General features: G+C 37.1%; 1 protein-coding gene and 1 pseudogene across 6 annotated transcripts in view; both read left to right on the forward strand.

Annotated features, from left to right (window-relative positions):
- MTMR2 (myotubularin related protein 2) overlaps positions 1-18,870 on the forward strand; it is a 119,845-nt gene that overhangs the window by 27,969 nt on the left and 73,006 nt on the right. For all 6 annotated transcript variants that reach the window (XM_057748811.1, XM_057748806.1, XM_057748807.1 and 3 more), the window contains one exon: positions 10,023-10,128. In XM_057748811.1, coding sequence (XP_057604794.1) covers positions 10,023-10,128 — 106 coding nt within the window. The remainder of the gene's footprint in view (positions 1-10,022; positions 10,129-18,870) is intronic.
- LOC130860498 (heterogeneous nuclear ribonucleoprotein K-like) lies at positions 16,379-17,898 on the forward strand (annotated as a pseudogene).

Raw genomic sequence — 18,870 nt, forward strand, 5'->3', positions numbered from 1 at the left:
CTCTAGAAGGAAAATTAAACTTCCTGCTTATTTTCCCCTGCCTTGTTCTTCCCCTCCCAGGCCTCTCTTTGCCACATTTCTTTTTCATCTTGTCTTATGTTCTAGTCATGGCCTCTGGTAAATTTGATTAGAATAATTCAGTCTTTTGATCATTCTGATACATTTTTTCACTAATTAGTTTGAGCAATATTTCTTGAGTGCCTCTTCTATTCCAGGTAACATGCTAGGTCTTAGGAATAGAAGGGAGAGCAAAATTAACAGTTCTTCCTTAAAGTTTGTAGTCTTAGAGGAACTAGTCAGGGAATATTGCAGAACTAGGCTCCCTGCAGTAATAATGCCAGCTTATTATCTCAGTGAAGGCCACTGTGGTTGGACTGAGAAGAGCAAGGAGAGGAGGCTGCAGGAGGCAGGAGCAGGTCATGTAGCTACTTGAAGCAGTGGGGAGCCATGGAAGGATTTCAAGCAGGGGGATGGCATGGTGCATTTGAACTTTTTGGCAATTATGAATAATGCTGCTGTGAACATCTCTGTACATTTGTGTAGTTTTTTGAGTAGGCATGTTTTAATTTGTCCTGGATATATGCTTAGGAGTGCAATTGCTATTTTATTTGGTAACTCCATTTCACCTTTTAAAGAATTGCCAGACTGATTTCCAAAGTGGCTATACCATCTTACACTCCTATCAGCAATGTATGAGGGTTCCAGTTTCTCCACAATTTTGCTAACACTCGTTATTGCCTGTCTTTTTGATTTTAGCCACCCTAGAGGGTGTGGAGTAGTAGTTTCTTATTGTGACCCCTTGCCTTTTCCTAGCAAGGCTTTTAAGCCTGGTGTTTAGGATTCTTAGTGTTCTGGTACCAGGCTACCTTTTTAGGCTTTTATCTATTTTGTTTGAGTCAGTGACTTATTATTCACAAAATATGCACTATAATTTGCAAAGCTCTTTTAAAATTTTTCTTTGTGTATGTGGGCGTGGGTACTTGTGATTTGCAAAGCCTTAATCTGTGCCTTGCCGTCCTTCCTTTTTTCAGCCAAAGTGTATCGAGCTAGAGTGAGACATGAAAATGGAAAATAAAAATCATATTCAGTGTGAAAGAAAGGAAGGGAAGAAGAAAAAATATAAACTGTTTCTTCATGGAAATGACTTCATGCAGTTGGAGTGTCTATCAAGTTGGGGTGAACAGTTTTGGGAAAGGCAATTCTGTGGGAAACCTAATAGACAAAATGAACGTTAATTTTTACTCACATTTTTCCCAGTGAACGGTTATTTTTGATGACATAATTAGGTTTCTACTGATAAGACTGCCATGACCTTTTTAGTAGTTTTTAGAACTTTTGAGCTTTTTTTCGTATAGAAAAAGTTAATTTTATATTATCAATTTCAAATTGGAAATTTTTCACTTCTATCAGTACATCTAGGAAAAACTGCCTTGATGACTTTCGTTCTCTGTGACTGTATTAGTCAGCTCAGGCTTGCTTACAAAGCAATGGTATAGACTTGTGGCTTAACAGAAATTTATTTCCTCACAGTTTTAGAGGCTGGGAAGTCTAGGATCAAGGTGCTGGCTGATTCAGTTCCTGGTGAAGACTCTTTGACTGGCTTGCAGGTGGCTGCCTTTTTGGTATTTTCTTATATGGCCTTTCCTGGTGTGTGCTTGCAGAGTCGGGCAGGGATGGGGGCAGTGTAGGCGTTCTCTCTTCCTCTTCTTACAAGGCCAGTAATCCTGTTGATCTTAACTTATACCCCACCCTTATGACTTCATTTAACTTTACCTCCTAAAATCCCTGTCACCAATTATAATCACTTTGGGGCTCATAGTGAGCGTCACTTCATAGCAATGACAGACTTCATTTTTAAGTTGCAGTCGTAGTGCCAACACACTTGCCCTTATAGTGGGAAAAATATTCATTTTTCTAATACTTCTAACATAATACTGTCCAAAAGACATAATTCCTTATTTTGTGAATACCAGGTCTTTAATTGTAGTTCTTGCTAGTACCAGTAAATCTGTGGGTACTGTCACTAGGGGACATTTGTATTCTGACTTGTAATATGTCACAGCTGAAAGTAGTATTAATGAGAGGTGAAACAGCAACTTTGCCATTATAATTTTTAAATCTGTGCAGCTAGTCTGACTTGGGGTGGGGTAATTTCTGTGTAATAACACTCACTTGTCATAAATAATTTAGCTAATATCTATACTTACACGTGGTGCTACATTTTTTTAGACGCTTTACATATTTTATTGTGAGCAAGATAGGGAAATGATCTGTGGTAAAGGATCTTGGAATAGTAAACAATGCAAAAATCTCTAAGAAGGGGAGTTCCTAGATGAGTATACAGTGTTACAGGTGTTATGATAGAAATATTTACAGTGTACCGTAAAGGAAGAAGTAGCCATGTTTACAAGATGGATAAGGGCCAAAGAGGGTATGGAAGTGTATGAAGGTCATTATAGGCAGACAGTAGGGTTAGCAAAGGGGCAGATGCATGAAATGGCTAAAGAACTTAGACAGTCTGCAGGCCATTCCTAATGGGTTCAGATGTGTAAGAGCTACAGCAAGATGTGTAGAACAAAGGCCAGATCATGGAAGACTTCAAGTGTTGTGCTGAGGAGTTTGGGCTCAATTCTGTAGGCAGTGAGTAATCACCGAAGATTTAAGCAGGGAATGCAAGTCAAAACCACAATGAGATTTCACCTCACACCTGTTAGAATGGCTGTTATCAAAAAGACACAAAATCACAAGTGTTGGTGAGGATATGGAGAAAAGGGAACCTTGGTAGACTGTTGGTTGGAATATAAGTTGGTACAGCTGCTGTGGAAAACAGGATGGAGGTTCTTAAAAAAAATTAAAAATAAAGCTACCATATGATCCAGCAATTCAACTTCTGGATATTTATCCAAGAAAAACGAAAACACTAACTTGATAAGATATATGCACTCCCATGCTCATTGCAGCATTATTTACAATAACCAAAATATGGAAGCAATCTACGTGTACATTGATGGATGAATTGATAAAATGTGCTACACACACACACACATACACAATGGAATATTATTTAGCCATAAAAAGAAGGAAATCTTGCCACTTGCAACAACATAGGTGGATCTTGAGGTTATTATGCTAAGTGAAATAAGTCAGAGAAAGACCAGTACTTTATGATCTCACTTATATGTGGAATCTAAAAAACAAAAGCCGAACTCATAGATACAGAGAACAGATTGCTGGTTGCCTGAGGCAGGGGATTGGAGTTGGAGGGAATGGGTGAAATGGGTGAAAGTGGTCAAAGTACTTCTGGTTGTGAAATAAACAAGTCATGGGGATGTGATATACAGCATGGTGACTATAGTTAATAATACTATATTTTATAGTTGAGAGTTGCTAAGAGAGTTGATCTTATAAGTTCTCATCAGAAGAAAAAAACTTGTAAATATGTGTGGTGATGATGTTAATGAGACTTAACTGTGATAATTTCACAATAAATAAAAATATCAAATCATTATACAGTACACCTGAAACTAATATGTTATATGTCTATCTCAATTAAAAAAAGAAGTTTTAAGCAGAGGAATGATAGGATCAGATCTGCTTTTGAAAGATCACTTTGGTCTTAGTTTGGGATGATATATTGGATGAGTAGTTGAGGGAAGAGGTGTTGAGCTAACACAAAAAATTAGGATAGGAAAAAGGATGCATTCAGAAGATGATAGGGAGGTAGACTTTACAGGACTTTGGATTGGCTGGATGTGATTGGCTTGGGGAAAACATGGTGATGGTTTAGAAAAATCACTTGGGAAGTGGGAGTGTTGCTGAACACTGCCTAGGGTCTAGCTAGTGTTTCTAACCGTGAATTTTATATGGCCCAGTGTGAGGATTTACTCCATCAGCACAGGAGAAGATAGATAGTATTTAATATATTGATCTGAATTTAGGGATTAGCAGGGAAATGGTGGTCAGTGGATAAAGATATAAGGATACTGAGCATTTGCCGAGAGAGAGTGTAAAATGTTACACTGTGTATTCCAGGTTAGATAGGGAAGGTAAGTGAAGGGGGATAGAGAGAGCAGTAAAGCATGAAGGATAATGACAAATGGGGGAGTTGAGGGTTGAGTTGTCACCACTAGGTTGAAGATTAGCTGAAGGGAAAGTTAAGAAAGTGAGATATTTGGAAAGCATAGCATCTGTGGTCAGATATTGGTTTCCTTGAGTTTAAGATTACAAGTGCTGGGTAGTTTCCAGAAATTATAAAGTGCAGAGTGTGACTGCAGAAGCACATTGCTAGAGTGGGGACATAGATGAGGGATGTGTAGAAAGTGAGGAATTTTGAGCTAGGTGGTTGTTAGTTTGTCCTTATGGACATTAAAATTCCCATAATGGAGGCACTTTTGGAGCAGAAAGAAGCTTTAGAGAAGAAAGTGAGCCAGGTAAGAGAGTCCTTACTGAGTGAGGAGGAGTAATTAAAAGGTGAGTGGATGATAGTAACAGAGAGATTGTATACCCAAATCCCATGAACCTCAGAGGAAGAAGGCTTTTATATATGAAGACAGAAAAGTAATACTAGTGTAGAAGCAAGAAAAAGCAACTGGAGACATGTTGGCTTCACCTTTGGGATTTGTTAGATATGGGACAAGAAAGTCTTCTCTAGAAAAAGCTGCAGTAAAGTGGATTCCTAGAAGGAGATCTCAGTTGAAACAGAGAGGTGGAGAGGAGAATTTGGTTGAAGATGTAAGAGAATTTATTCAGTTTGGAGTAAAAAGTCCAGTGTAAAGGTTAGGAAAAGTTAGGGGCTGAAGGAAGACTTTGGCAGGGAAAATGGATGAAGGAAACGTAGTTGGGCTAGAAGGTCTGGCGTTTTTGAAGAGGTTCAGGATGACAAGGATAACAGGAATGTTGGGATTGAATCTTATGTAGTGACGTTTATGGGCATAGGAAAACTGAGGACCAAAGTGGCATTGGTTACTTAATGAGATGAGCAGACTACAGTCTTTGCTCAGAGTTTAAACGCCTTGCCAATTACAAGATTCTTATTCTTTAGCAGTTTATAATGTAAAAGGAGGAGGCTCTGTAAGCAAAGAGCTTTAGTCTAATGTGGAAAGTGTTAAGTGCCATTATAGAGTATAGGCAGAAGTGTAGATGAATGAGAGTTTTGTTCCAGCTGAAAGACCTGGGGAAGACTTCTTGGAAAAGCTAGCCTTTTAACCAGGTCTTAAAGAGTAAGTAGGATGTTAATAAATAGATTGGGATAAATGAGCGTTCTATTTTAGAATGGCATGAGCAAAGGCATGAATTCAGGGAAATACAGAGCTTGTCTGTGGAACAGTTCATAAAAGGTAAACAGAGAGAGCTTGACCTCAAGATAAGTAGTGGAGAAATGGGAGAGAGCAGTGGAAATTAGGTTGTATTATCCTAGTAGCCATGGTGATCATGGTATTAGCCTAGTAGCATAGAGCCCATAATATGACGGGAGAAAAATAACTGTTGAAAATAGAGCTCTGCATTCTCTGGCCACCTTCAATCTGAGTAGCCACTTCATGTTTATACCAGAACTTTCTTTCAGCAGTTGTGGTGGTGGTGGTGGTGTGTGTATTTGTGTTTGCTGTAATCACAAGAACAGTACTATGATATATTCCCACCTTTGTCCCCTCCAAGCCCCTCGTTGCTTGCCTGGAGTTTAAAATGTTTTAGTGCTTTCTCAAATACAACATTGTAGATCATAATATCTACCCATATTTATGTGTATCTGAAAAGAGAAGTTAATTAATTAGAGGCTGTTTTCCACACTTTTGCTTGAAAGACTGATTCTTTGAGACTGCAAAGTATTCGCTGCAAGACCTGGTTTTGTTTGTTATTTTATTTCTCTCAGATTTGTTTATTTCATCTTTGGCTCTAAAGTACTATTTGGTGTCTTACTGGTACATGCTGTAATATTCCTATCGATACTGTTTTTTTATAGATATACACTACCCATAATTCCAAATTGTGTTTTATTGCCTTTGCATGTTTTTTTGGTTTTCCCAGAAGGTCATATGCATAAAAAATAGTATTATGCATTTCAGCTTGTTCAAAATAGACTTCGTGAGGTAACACTTTGCTGTAACACTTAGAATTGTGTTTGGCTCTACAGAATAGAAAACTCCGTTACAGTGATTTTAAAAATTGAGCTTCATTTATAACCAAAATTTCCAAAGTAGGGAGTTGTTAGTGTGGATTCAGCTGCTCACCAGGAAAGGACTTTTATGCTTTTCTGTGTCCTTTGCAGGCCAGCATTTGCTCATGTTTACAGGATGGCCACAGATATCCAAACTTTATGTCCTTGGTCCAGGCAAGAGAAAGTAGGAAAGGTTAAGGACTGCCTTGCTATTTTTGCTCCCCTTTATTAAGAAAATAAAAGGCTTCCGTAACAGTTAACAGACTTCCCCTTAAATCTCATTGGTCAAAATTGTGTCACATTGTACAGATCTAGAGAACAAACATATAGACACCAAGTGGGGAAAGCGGGGCGGGGAATGAATTGAGAGATTGGGATACCAAATTGTACACCCTAAATATACGCAATTTATTGTAAAGAAAAAAAATCAAAAAAAAAAAAAATTATGTCACATTGTCTCCTAGACACAAGGGAGCCAAAAACAAGCATGTAATCTTGGGCTGGCCACAAACTCTCCTCACTAAAGTCAGGAAAGAAAGGGGTGTGTATGTATATGGAGTAGGCAGCAAACAATATCTGTCACAGTACTGTGCCTAAAGTTTGACTATTTTACTTGTTATTTTAATGCAGGTGGAATTTAATTAATCAGAAATTGGTGGAGAAAAAAGGGAATAAATCATCCTCAGCCTATCAGTTTCTCTTTCCTTACATTATAAAACTAGATAATAGAATTCTTATGACTGTTCCTTTGTATATTATAGATTCTTGGATACAAAAAAATTAACCACAATTATACTTCAGAATAGTTAAAGGACTTCCCTGGTGGCACAGTGGTTAAGAATCCTCCTGCCAATTCAGGGGACACAGGTTCCATCCCTGGGCTGGGAAGATCCCACATGCTGCAGAGCAGCTAAGCCCGTGCTTCACAACTGTGGAGCATGTGCTCTAGAGCCCGTAAGCCACAACTATTGAGCCTTTGTGCCACAACTACTGAAGCCTGTGCACCCAGAGCCCATGCTCTGCAATAAGAGAAGCCACTGCAATGAGAAGCCCGCGCACCACAATGAAGAGTAGCCCCTGCTTACTGCAACTAGAGAAAGCCCATGCACAGCAACCAAGACCCAATGCAGCCAATCAATCAATCAATCAATAGTTAAGAAAATAGAGATGTTTGTATTTGAAAAAAATTTTTGAAGTGTTCCCCCTGGAATGCCATTTTCATTCATTTGAATGAAGTGACAGTTTGTTTTGGGGGAGATGATTTTCACATTGTACAAATAAATTGGCAAGTTATCCTGTCTTAATGGATTGGAAGAATTAATCTTGTTAAAATTTCATTGCTGCCCAAAGTGACCTACAGATTCAGTGCATTCTACATAAAAAATTTTAATGGCATTTTTCACAGATAGGAAAACAAGTCTTAAAATCAGTATGGAACCATAAAAAACCTGAAATCACTAAAGCAATCTTGAGTACAAACAACAAACCTGGAGGCATTATACTGCCTAACTTCAAATTGTATTACAAAGCTATAGCTATCAAAACAATATGGCACAAGCGTAAAAAAATAGACACACAGACAGTGGAACAGAATAGAGAGCCCAGAAACACATCCACACATGCATACAGTTGAAAAGGGCACCAAGAATGCACAATGGGGACATGATAAGACTCTTTAAAAAATGGTGTTTGTGAAAACAAATATCCACGTGCAAAAGGATGAAATTGGACCCTTATATTACATCACATGCAAAAATCAGCACAAAATGGCTTAAACATTTAAAAGACCTGATTCTGTAAAATTCCTAGAGAGAAACATAAGGAGAGAGCTCTTTGGTATTGGTCTTGAGAATGGTTTCTGGGATTTAACACCAATAGTGCAGACAACAAAAGCAAAAATAAACTATTGGGACTATATCAAAAATAAAAATTTTCCCTATAACAAAACAAAAAATAACAAAAGAAACAGTGACCTACAGAGTGGGAGAAAATGTTTTCAAATCCTGTTCGATAAGGAGGAAAAGTGGACATACTGATTAAAAGGGAGAAATTTTCAGATATAAATTAAGTTCTTGGTACCTAATATATAGTTAGTAATACTGTATCGTATACTTGAAATTGTCAAGGCAGTAGATCTCAAATTCTCTCACCACAAAAAGAAAGATAGCTGTGTGAGGTAATGGATGTTTCATTTAGCTCTTAATTGTGGTGATCATTTCACAGTGTATACATATATCAAAACATCACGTTGTACACCTAGAATATATGCAATTTTTAGTAATCATACCTCAATAAAGCTGAAAAAAACAATAAACAATGAACTGACAATTTTTTGAGGGGAGATTATTTTCACATTGTAAAAATAATTTAGTAATCATATGCAGGTTTATGATGGACAAATTTTAAAACAAAAATGTGGTTCTTAAATAGTATCACAACCTCAAGGTGGATTATTCCAGCAGAATCTAATGAAAAAGTTTTGACTTTTTGTGTGAGGGAGACTTTTAATATCTTGGGAATGAAGCTTTAGAAAAATATACTTGTTAATCAGAACTTTAAGTTTCAATTCAAAGTGTCTTGAGATTTTTCTACCATTGATTTTTTCCTCCTTAAATAATTTTAAATTTCTTTTGTTGATAAAAGGAGATGATGTAAATCATTCAGTTTGTGGCATAGGCATATTGTCACTGTACTTTTGATTTTAACAAACATAATACATGTTAACTGTATACAGAGGCACTGAAGTCTATTTTATGGAAAATAAAGACACGGTCCTCCCTCTTGGGGTATATAAATTTTACTTGGTGAGACTAAATTTACACACCTGAGATCAATAAACAGTAAAAGGCAGTATGTGATCAAGTATCAAAAGTGCTATAAGAATTTAAGAGAATAAAAAAGTAACTCTCGAGTGTGATTACTTAGTGTAAAGGAATAAGTGGATATTTAAGACAGACTTGTTAAAAATGTAGAGTTTGGTTTGGTGGAAAGGTACGAAGTACAAAGACAGGCTTGTCTTTCCGTCTTTATCGTCTGCTCTTCTGCTTATTCTGCCCTGTCAAATTATTTGTAGTTTCTCAAGTGTTCTGTGCTCTTTGATAATTCTATACTTTTGTTGTGTTTTTTTTGTTTGTTTTTGGAATTCCCTTACTTGTTTGTCAGCCTGGCAATTTCCTATCTTTCAAGACTCAGTTCAAATATCACCTCCTCTGTGATGTCTTTCCTGAACTTTCCTGGGTAGAGTTAGGTGCTATCTTTTCTTTTCTCCAAGTTCATAATCATAGTCTTTCTCTCTCTCTTTCTCTCTCTGCCCTCACCCCACCACATGTATGTATGTGTGTGTGTGTATGTGTATGTATTGGGTTGGCCAAAACGTTCGTTCACGATTTTCCATAAGATGTTACTGTAAAACCCGAACGAACGTTTTGGCCAACCCAATAGAGTTATCTCATTGCACCATTTATCTGCTTATCTGTCTCTTCCACAAGCTTGTAAGCTTTATGAACCTGAGGGTTTTGCCATATTTATGTCCAAATCATAGTGCCTGGTGTAATGGTTTTGCACATTGGTCTGATGATTGGATGAATAAATGGATGGTTGGATTAAAAGAAAGAATTAACTGGGAGTGTATTCATGAGTACTGGGAAGCCTGTCCAGTGGCAATGTGGATGGTAAGAATACTTAAGCCCTATTCTTAAGAAAAGAGCTTGCAGTTTATCAGTATTTGGAGATAAGATTGAATAGGCAAAGTAGGACTGGTTGGCAGTAGAAGTTTTAATAAGTAATAGAGTTATAGTTAATAAGGTTTCTGAAACTGGTTTTTTAGCACATCCATTTTTCAAACATACTGTGCTTTTGTATCTTGTAGTGCTTCCACTTCTCATTCAGAGAATTCAGTGCATACAAAATCAGCTTCTGTTGTATCATCGGATTCCATATCAACTTCTGCAGAGAACTTTTCTCCTGATTTGAGGGTATGTACACAGTTTCTAAGTTCTGGTGAAGTATTTGCTGTTAGCTCTTTGTGGCCACACTGTCAATATAAACTTTAACTAATTAAACAGGAGACATTGATGGAGTATTCTCACAGACCTGAGCCTTTATGTAATATCCCAGAACAGGCCTTTCTTATTTATTTGTAAAAGAAAAAAATGTGTATTTCATCTCAGAGTTTGATATCTTTTAAGTTCTTTGCCAAAAGATAATTAATGGATTTTGTTGTGGTTTGAAAGATTTTGATGAATACTTCCATAATGCTTTACTCCCAATGATAGCTAATATTTATTGAGTACTTACCATGTGCCAAGTATTGTTCTAAGTGCTCTAATGAAATATTTCTTGTAATACTTTTACCAATTCTGTGAGGTTGAAATTATTACTACTGTCGTACAGATGGCAGTAACTCATAGAGAGATTAAATCACATATCCAAGGTCTCATAGCTAATACATTTAATTATCAGTATTCTAGCTCATGTAGTCCAGTTATGGAGCTAAGTCACTTAAATACTGTGCTATAGTTGCTACATATCTCATTATAGTAGGTAAGTATTCCTTTATTTATTAAAGGTCTTGTTGCTATGAAATTAACCATATCAGTGATATCCTGTAGCACTTTGTACATTTTTGGATTCATCTACTACTGCTTGTCTATGAATAATGGGGAAAGTGAATTTCGTATGTGGGGATAACCTTTAAACCTTACCTCAGAATCTTTTTATTCTGATCAAGTGACTCCCTTCTCAGTGGTTACACTTTCACAGTTTTAACTAAAACGTTGTTCTCATTAATGAAGTCGAATATATCTTTTTCATGTATTTCATTTTCATAACCAGAATCCAACAAATATAAGAAGACAGATTAGAAACATCTGTAAAGGCTTCTGCATGTTTGCCATTATCTTTTGTGAAATGTCATAAAATATTAAATTGGGTATAGCATGACTTTAAACATCGCTACAAATGATGAAGATTTACCTTTATAATCTGAATATATGTTGTGCTGATTAAAGAGGCTTCATAATATCATTAGCTGTTATCTTGAAGCATAACATGTTTAGGGCAGGGTTCATCATTAATAATAATGGATGTAAGTCCACTGTTGCCTTCCATTAATTTATTACTATTTAAAAATACATATTTGATATATGTATCTAACTTTGGTTTATTCATTACATTAATAAAAATACGTTAAGGGCCTCTAGGCCTCTTGATAATTTGGAAATGTTTTGGTCTACTTCTGGTCAGATTTTATTAGTTAAAAACATCATCGTTTTTAACTTCTTGTGACTCAGATTAGGAATGGGGGAAATGTCACTTTTCTTTCAAGCCTGTGCTTACGTTATTAATATTATATTCTACCTGTTGTTTCTTGCCTAAAATGTGTTAAAACGTTTGTGTATTCTTGTGAGGGTTAGTTTAAACTACTTAACTGGGCACGCATGTGAATTGCAGTATATTATAGGATGCTGAAAGGAGGCCTCCACTGTCAGCTTCTCTGCGAGCAGACCCCCTTTATTTCCCCCTTTATGTCATATATACCATACTAAGAGTGACTGGCTTACATTGGGACAAAATAAGGGTCATAATGTTAATCTGTATATTAAATATTATATTTTTTCTTATTTTTATTAGATGAAATTTTAATTATAGAGCAGGTTTAGATTTACAGAAAAACTGCAAAGATACTACAGAGGTCCCATATACTTGACATCCAGTTTCCCCATTATTAATATCTTACATTAGTATGGTGCACTTGTCAAAATTAATGAACCAATGTTGATACGTTATTATTAACTAAAAGCAATGGTTTATTCAGATATCCTTAGTTTTCAACCAATGTCCTTCTTTTTGTTCCATGGTCCATCTAGGATACCACATTGCATTTGGTAGTCATGTCTCCTTAGGCAGCTCTTGCTTGTGATAGGTTTTCCGACTTTCTTTGTTTTTCATGACCCTGATAGTTTTGAAGGGCATTGGTCAGATACTTTGTAGAATGTCTGATGTGTTACCCATTATTAGACTCGGGTTATGTCTTTTGGGAAAGAAGACCACAGAGATGAAGAGCCATTTTCATCACATCATGTCAAGGTTACATACTATCTACATGATTTGTCACTGTTGATGTTAACCTTAATCATTTGGTTAAAGTAGTGTTGGGTTCTTTCACTGTAAAGTACTCTTTTTCCCCCTCCTAATCCTTATATTGTACTTTTTGAAAGGAAGTAACTATGCACAGTTCATGCTTAATGAGCCCGGACTCTACCTTGTTAGAGTGGAACACTTTTTATTTCTTTTGCATGAGAGATTTCTCTCTTCTCCCTCGTTTATTGATTTATGCAACCATTTATTTTTATCAGTGTAGACTCATGGATATTTATTTTATATATTACAATCCAGTACTACTTTGTTGCTCCAATTGTTTCAGCTCCAGATTGGGAGTTATTTCAGTCAGATCTTGTGTCCCTTTGATATACTCCCATCATTATGGTGTTTTGTTATTGTTTTTCTTATTTGTTTTTTGTTTATTAGCTCTTCCTTACTTTCTGTCACTGCAAGATACTCCAAACTCACCTTGGCACGTCCTGCCCCAGTCCTAGAATCATCATCCATTTCTCTAGGAGCCAGATTTTTTTATATTAGATAACGGTATTAGAAACCAAGATCTGGGCACTAGGCGTCCTCCCTTTCCTCCCTCCCTCCCTCCCTTCCTTCGTTACCCCCAAAAGGTAACAAAGTACTTTTATTTTCCTTGTGAAGCAAAAGATTATTTGCATACATCCTATTGGGAAATAATGAATCTTATGATCATATATTTAAGCTTGTCTGGAGTAGATTTATGATATTGTCCCTTCAGGTTTTATATTAGACGCAAAAGTGTCCTGAATTATTGACTCTCTTAGCACTAGGCTACTAAGAGAATCTGTTGAAATTTATGCATTAGCTCCATGACTTTGGGAATTGTCCCCATTAGTGCCTTATCAGTTCAGCATCTTTCACAACTTCATGGGGCCTCAGATGATTTTTAGTAGACAAGTGAAAAGACAATTGTTAAATGTTAAATTAAGGAGAGGATGGTTTTGGGCAACCAGAGGTTGACTGTACTTGCCATGGTAGAGTGCCTGAAAGGGCAGAGAAAAAAGGGTAACTAGTATGTTCAGGCTGTTTTCCTGTTTCCTCATTTTAAAAGATATTTTTGATTATTAGATATAATCTTTACTTGAATCAGTCTTTTTTTTCAGTTGTGGGAGGGAAATGAGATGAATGAGTAACATTTAATAATAAAATGCACCCTGATTTCAAATGTATGTATTGAGTGGAGGAAGGCTGCCCTTCTAATGAATGAAAAAAATCTAGTGTGCTACCTGGATAAATATTTATACATGCCTCATCTCATTTAACTCTCACAACAATCCTGTGAGGCAGATATCACTACTCTGTTTGACATACAAGCAACCTGATATTCAGAAGAGCTGAATTAAATCACATGCTTAAAGGCATATAGCTAGGTGTTGCCCTTTTATTTGGTCTCAGATTGGTTATATTCCTGTACAGCACATTACCCAGAGAGAGTATTCTCCCATGATTTTGCTGCTAAGTTTTTTCAAATGTGAAGTGAGATTTTCTTAATTAAAAGGAATATCTTTCACACATTTTTGAGGTAGAAATAGCATTTTCAATATTTCTAATAAATGAGAATTGCTTTTCTAATTAGTCATAAAAGAGGGTCTTTTTAAAATAAAATCTGATCTCTCCCCATCCTGAATTTTGTTAGTTGATGATATTTTGCTTTCAGTATGTATACCTTTAGCGGCTATAAACTGGTAGTGTTCTAGTTAATTATAGGTGGAACTAACTGCAGACAGCTATTTGTTGTTCTTTGATCATGGTTTGGTTCTGTTTATGAGATGAGGGGCTTGGTATGGTAGTTTTGAACACCATCATTCACAGATGATTTGAAGTTGGTTAACCTCTAGGCTTTGAGTTCTCCACATAGCCTCACTGTTTATCTCTGTCTTGAGTCTCAATATTTTATAAGCTCTGTTAGTAATAGCTTTTAAATAGAAGTGTAAAGAACACAATGCATTTAAAAGCTAATCCAGTTTCATTAAAAATTTTAAATCAAATTGTGCAGGTTTTCTGCTACAGGTACCATGAAGTGACACTTTCCTGAAAGGATAGTGTTGTAGTAGAGTAACAGCTGTGAAAGCTTCTGTTAAGAATTTCTTATTCAAACAAGATTTTCTGCTCCTGCATCAGTAAAGCAGAATGGAAAATCAGCAGGGGTAGTGGACTATTCTAGATATCTTGAATTTGTGTTTACTCAGGTGGAATTCTGTTTGTGTTACTTTTTTACCTTGTGAGCCTTGTTTGTTTTGGAACAAGTTATATACAGATTTAATCCAGTAGATATATTTCTGAAAAGTTGAGCACAAACTCAGGCTTGGTAAATTGAATCATGCTTCCCCAGTGTCATTAATTATAGTGTTTTCTCTTTGCTTCATTTGTTCTTCACTTGGTAGTGAAGCCTATTTCATTTCATTTAAAAACCTTAAAATCCTTTTGTATAGAATTTTTCAATAATTAAATTATTTTAAAATAAACTTTCAGCTTTTATGGGCTTTCTTTAATAGGAACACTTTCAAACTTTGACAGTGGAATTAAGAACATAGGGAACTTGTGTTTAGTTGATTTATTTGCTCACTGAAGGCTAAAATCCCATGAGATACAGGATTTTAAAATTCAAATGCGCAGCTCTATTTATTTATGAAGTGTAATTTGTGTAGCATTGAGCTTTAAGTGAAGTATGTTCCTTAGATGGTGGTGATTAAAAGATAAGTTGAAAGTCAGGCTATGTAGTATTCCTTTTCCTTTGTTGATGCCTGTGATATGACACTTATACTGATATTTGTCTACAATTCAAAATCAAATATTAAAATGAAATTGTAGTCTATGTTTTTTATGTCTATTTTAGAAAGCCTATTTGATCTCAGAATATATGTATTTATATAGTTTATGTGTATGTAAGTATATATATTACATATGAGATAAAAGTTACAGTATTTTGGGTTTTGTTCTTAACCATCTGACCCTGAAATATTTAATGGACTTAAATCAAGCAGGTGTGATTATCCTTTCAAAATTTGTGTTATATTATTCATATTTATTTATGAACCAAATGTCAGAGAGAATTGGATTATTTCTTATCTAGAGTGTGTACATGATGGTTAATATTGACACATTCTATAAGTATGCAGATCTGGTTGGAATGAATTAAGGCTCATAGAGCAGGTGTTAGGTAAACAGAACAGTGTCTTTTACACATAATTATTTCAATAGCTAGAGCAAAAATTGATTGAAGTTAGCACTTATTCATGATTAATATCACCACCCCTCATACCAACATCAACTCTTAAGAGCCTAGGAATTGGAAAGAACATCTTAGCAAAATAAAGGATACCCTTGAAAACTCCATAATAAACCTCATACTTACTGGGAAGGTATTAGAGGCATTTCCTTTGAACCTAGAAACATGATAATTTCTATCACCACTTTTATTCAACATTATGCCAGATAAACTAGGAAAAGAAAAAATAAAAAATGAGAGGAAGAGGGACTTTCCTGATGGTGCAGTGGTTAAGAATCCACCTGCCAATGCAGGGGACACGGGTTCCACCCCTAGTCCAAGAAGTTCCCACATGCTGTGGAGCAACTAAGCCCATTCGGCCACGACTACTGAGCCTGTGAGCTAGAACCCGGGAACCACAACTACTGAGCCCACATGCCATAACTACTGAAGCCCGCACACCTAGAGCCTGTGCTGCACAACAAGAGAAACCACTGTAATAAGAAGCCCACGCACTGCCATGAAGAGTAGCCCCTGCTCACCGCAACTAAAGAAAGTCTGTGCACAGCAATGAAGACTCAATGCAGCCAATAAATGAATAAATTTGTTTAAAAAAAAGAAAAGAAATGAAAGGAAGAAACAAAGCTTTTGTTATTTATAGATGATTGTCTATACAGAAGATTTAAGAAAAATCTATAGGTACAGTACCAGCACTGGTGCTGGATACAAGATTAAAAAAAATCATGCGGACTCGCCTTCGGGCCAGCGCTGTAGCCGGGGCAGCCAATCGGACGCGGTGGCACGTTAGGAGAGCGCGGGGAGGTGGGGGAGGCGGGGGAGGGCAGTGGGGGCCTACGATCGGTCTCTGTCTAGCTGTGACTGGCTGAGGCAACGCGGCGGCATGGTAGCCTTACCCGGCTACTGCAGCCGGGTGTCAGTTGGTCCCGCCCAGAACACTTCAGTTCTGCCCTGCGAGGCTGTATTTAATAACTGATTGGTGTGTTCCTTTAATACAAAAAAATGGAAACTGAACAGCCAGAGGAAACCTTTCCCAACACCGAAACCAGTGGCGAATTTGGTAAACGCCCTGCTGAAGATGTGGAAGAGGAACAAGCTTTTAAAAGATCCAGAAACACTGATGAGATGGTTGAATTATGCATTCTGCTTCAGAGCAAGAATGCTGGGGCAGTGATTGGAAAAGGAGGCAAGAATATTAAGGCTCTGCGTACAGACTACAATGCCAGTGTTTTAGTCCCAGACAGCAGTGCATATTGAGTATCAGTGCTGATATTGAAACAACTGGAGAAATTCTGAAGAAAATCATCCCTACCTTGAAAGAGGGCCTGCAGTTTCCATCACCTATTGCAACCAGCCAGCTCCCGCTCGAATCTGATGCTGTGGAATGCTTAAATTACCAACACTATAAAGGAAGCGACTTTGACTGCCAGTTGAGACTGTTGATTCATCAGAGTCTGGCAGGAGGAATTATTGGGGTCAAAGGTGCTAAAATCAAAGAACTTCTAGAGAACACTCAGACAACAATCAGGCTTTTCTAGGAATGTTGTCCGCAATCCACTGACAGAGTTGTTCTTATTGGAGGAAAACCTGATAGGGTTGTAGAGTGCATAAAGATCATCCTGGAACTTATATCAGAGTCTCCCATCAAGGGACGTGCTCAGCCTTATGATCCCAATTTTTGTGATGAAACCTATGATTACGGTGGTTTTACAATGATGTTTGATGACCACCGTGGACGTCCCATGGGATTTCCTATGAGGGGAAGAGGTGGTTTTGATAGAATGCCTCCTGGTGGGGTGGGTGTCCCATGCCTCCATCCAGAAGAGATTATGATAATATGAGCGCTCGTCGAGGACCACCTCCACTTCCTCCTGGACGATGTGGCAGGGGTGGTAGCAGAGCTCGGAATCTTCCTCTTCCACCACCACCACCACCTAGAGGAGGAGATCTAATGGCCTATGACAGAAGAGGAGGACCTGGAGACGGTTATCATGGCATGGTTGGTTTCAGTGCTGATGAAACCTGAGACTCTGCAATAGATACATGGAGCCCATCAGAGTGGCACATGGCTTATGAACCACAGGGTGGCTCTGGATATGATTATTCCTGTGCAGGGGGTCGTGGCTCCTATGGTGATCTTGGTGGACCTATTATTACTACACAAGTAACTATTACCAAAGATTTGGCTGGATCTATTATTGGCAAAGGTAGTCAGCAGATTAAACAAATCCGTCATGAGTCAGGAGCTTCGATCAAAATCGATGAGCCTTTAGAAGGGTCCGAAGATTGGATCATTACCATTACAGGAATGTAGGACCAGATATAGAATGCACAGTATTTGCTGCAGAGCAGTGTGAAGCAGTATTCTGGAAAGTTTTTCTAAGACTAGTGAAGAACTGAAGGAGTCCTGCATCTTTTTTTTTTTTTTTTATCTGCTTCTCTTTAAAAAACCAACATTCCTCTGCTTCATAGGTGTTCTGCATTTGAGGTGTACTGAAATCTTTGCTGTTCACCAGGTATAATGTTTTAGTTCCTTAGAAACAGGATTAGGGGTGGGGGAGGGTGTGCAAAAACTAACAGTGAAATTTTGAAACAGCAGCAGAGTGAGTGAATTTTAATTTTTGTTCATTGTTGGTGGTTTAAAAAAAAAATCCCCCCATGTAATTATTGTGAACACTTTGCTTTGTGGTCACTGTTACATTTGGGGGGGTGGGGACAGGGAGGAAAAGCAACAATAGTCCATATGTCCCTGCCATCTTTTCAGAGCAGTGTGCAGAATGTAATGCTCTTTTGTAAGAAACGTTTTATGATTTTTAAAATAAATTTAGTGAACCTAAAAAAAAAATGCTTTTGTACCTTGGCAAAAATGTTTAGATAGTGTGATTTAAAACATAGTCCAGTCACAAGAGCAACAGAATCACATCACTCAAGTCTAATAAAAGATATGTAACAGCCTCATGGAGAAAGTTATAAAACTTTATTAAAGAGCCTAGAACTATCTCAAAGATAGGAATAGGACCTGGGAATGTCAAATATTGTCAATATATCTGCTAACTCAATATCATTTCAAACCAAATTCAGGTTTATCCTGCAGAACATGGCAAGCTGATCCTAAGATTTATATGAAAAGGTAAAAAGGTCAAGATTACTTAAGAAGAAAAATGAAGAGAGGGGATTCATTTAGTCGAATATAAAGTTAAAGTAATAGATGAATGAGATGACAAAGTTCAAGAGCAGACTGATATTTATAGGAGCTCCGTATTCATATTGGGGATGGTATAAGAAATCAGTGGGGGAAGAATGAACTATTTGGTAATCAGCACTGAGTTAGTCATATTGGGGGAGGAAAAAGTTG

The sequence above is a fragment of the Hippopotamus amphibius genome, chromosome 9, assembly GCF_030028045.1.
Source record: "Hippopotamus amphibius kiboko isolate mHipAmp2 chromosome 9, mHipAmp2.hap2, whole genome shotgun sequence".
Taxonomy (NCBI): Eukaryota; Metazoa; Chordata; class Mammalia; order Artiodactyla; family Hippopotamidae; genus Hippopotamus; species Hippopotamus amphibius.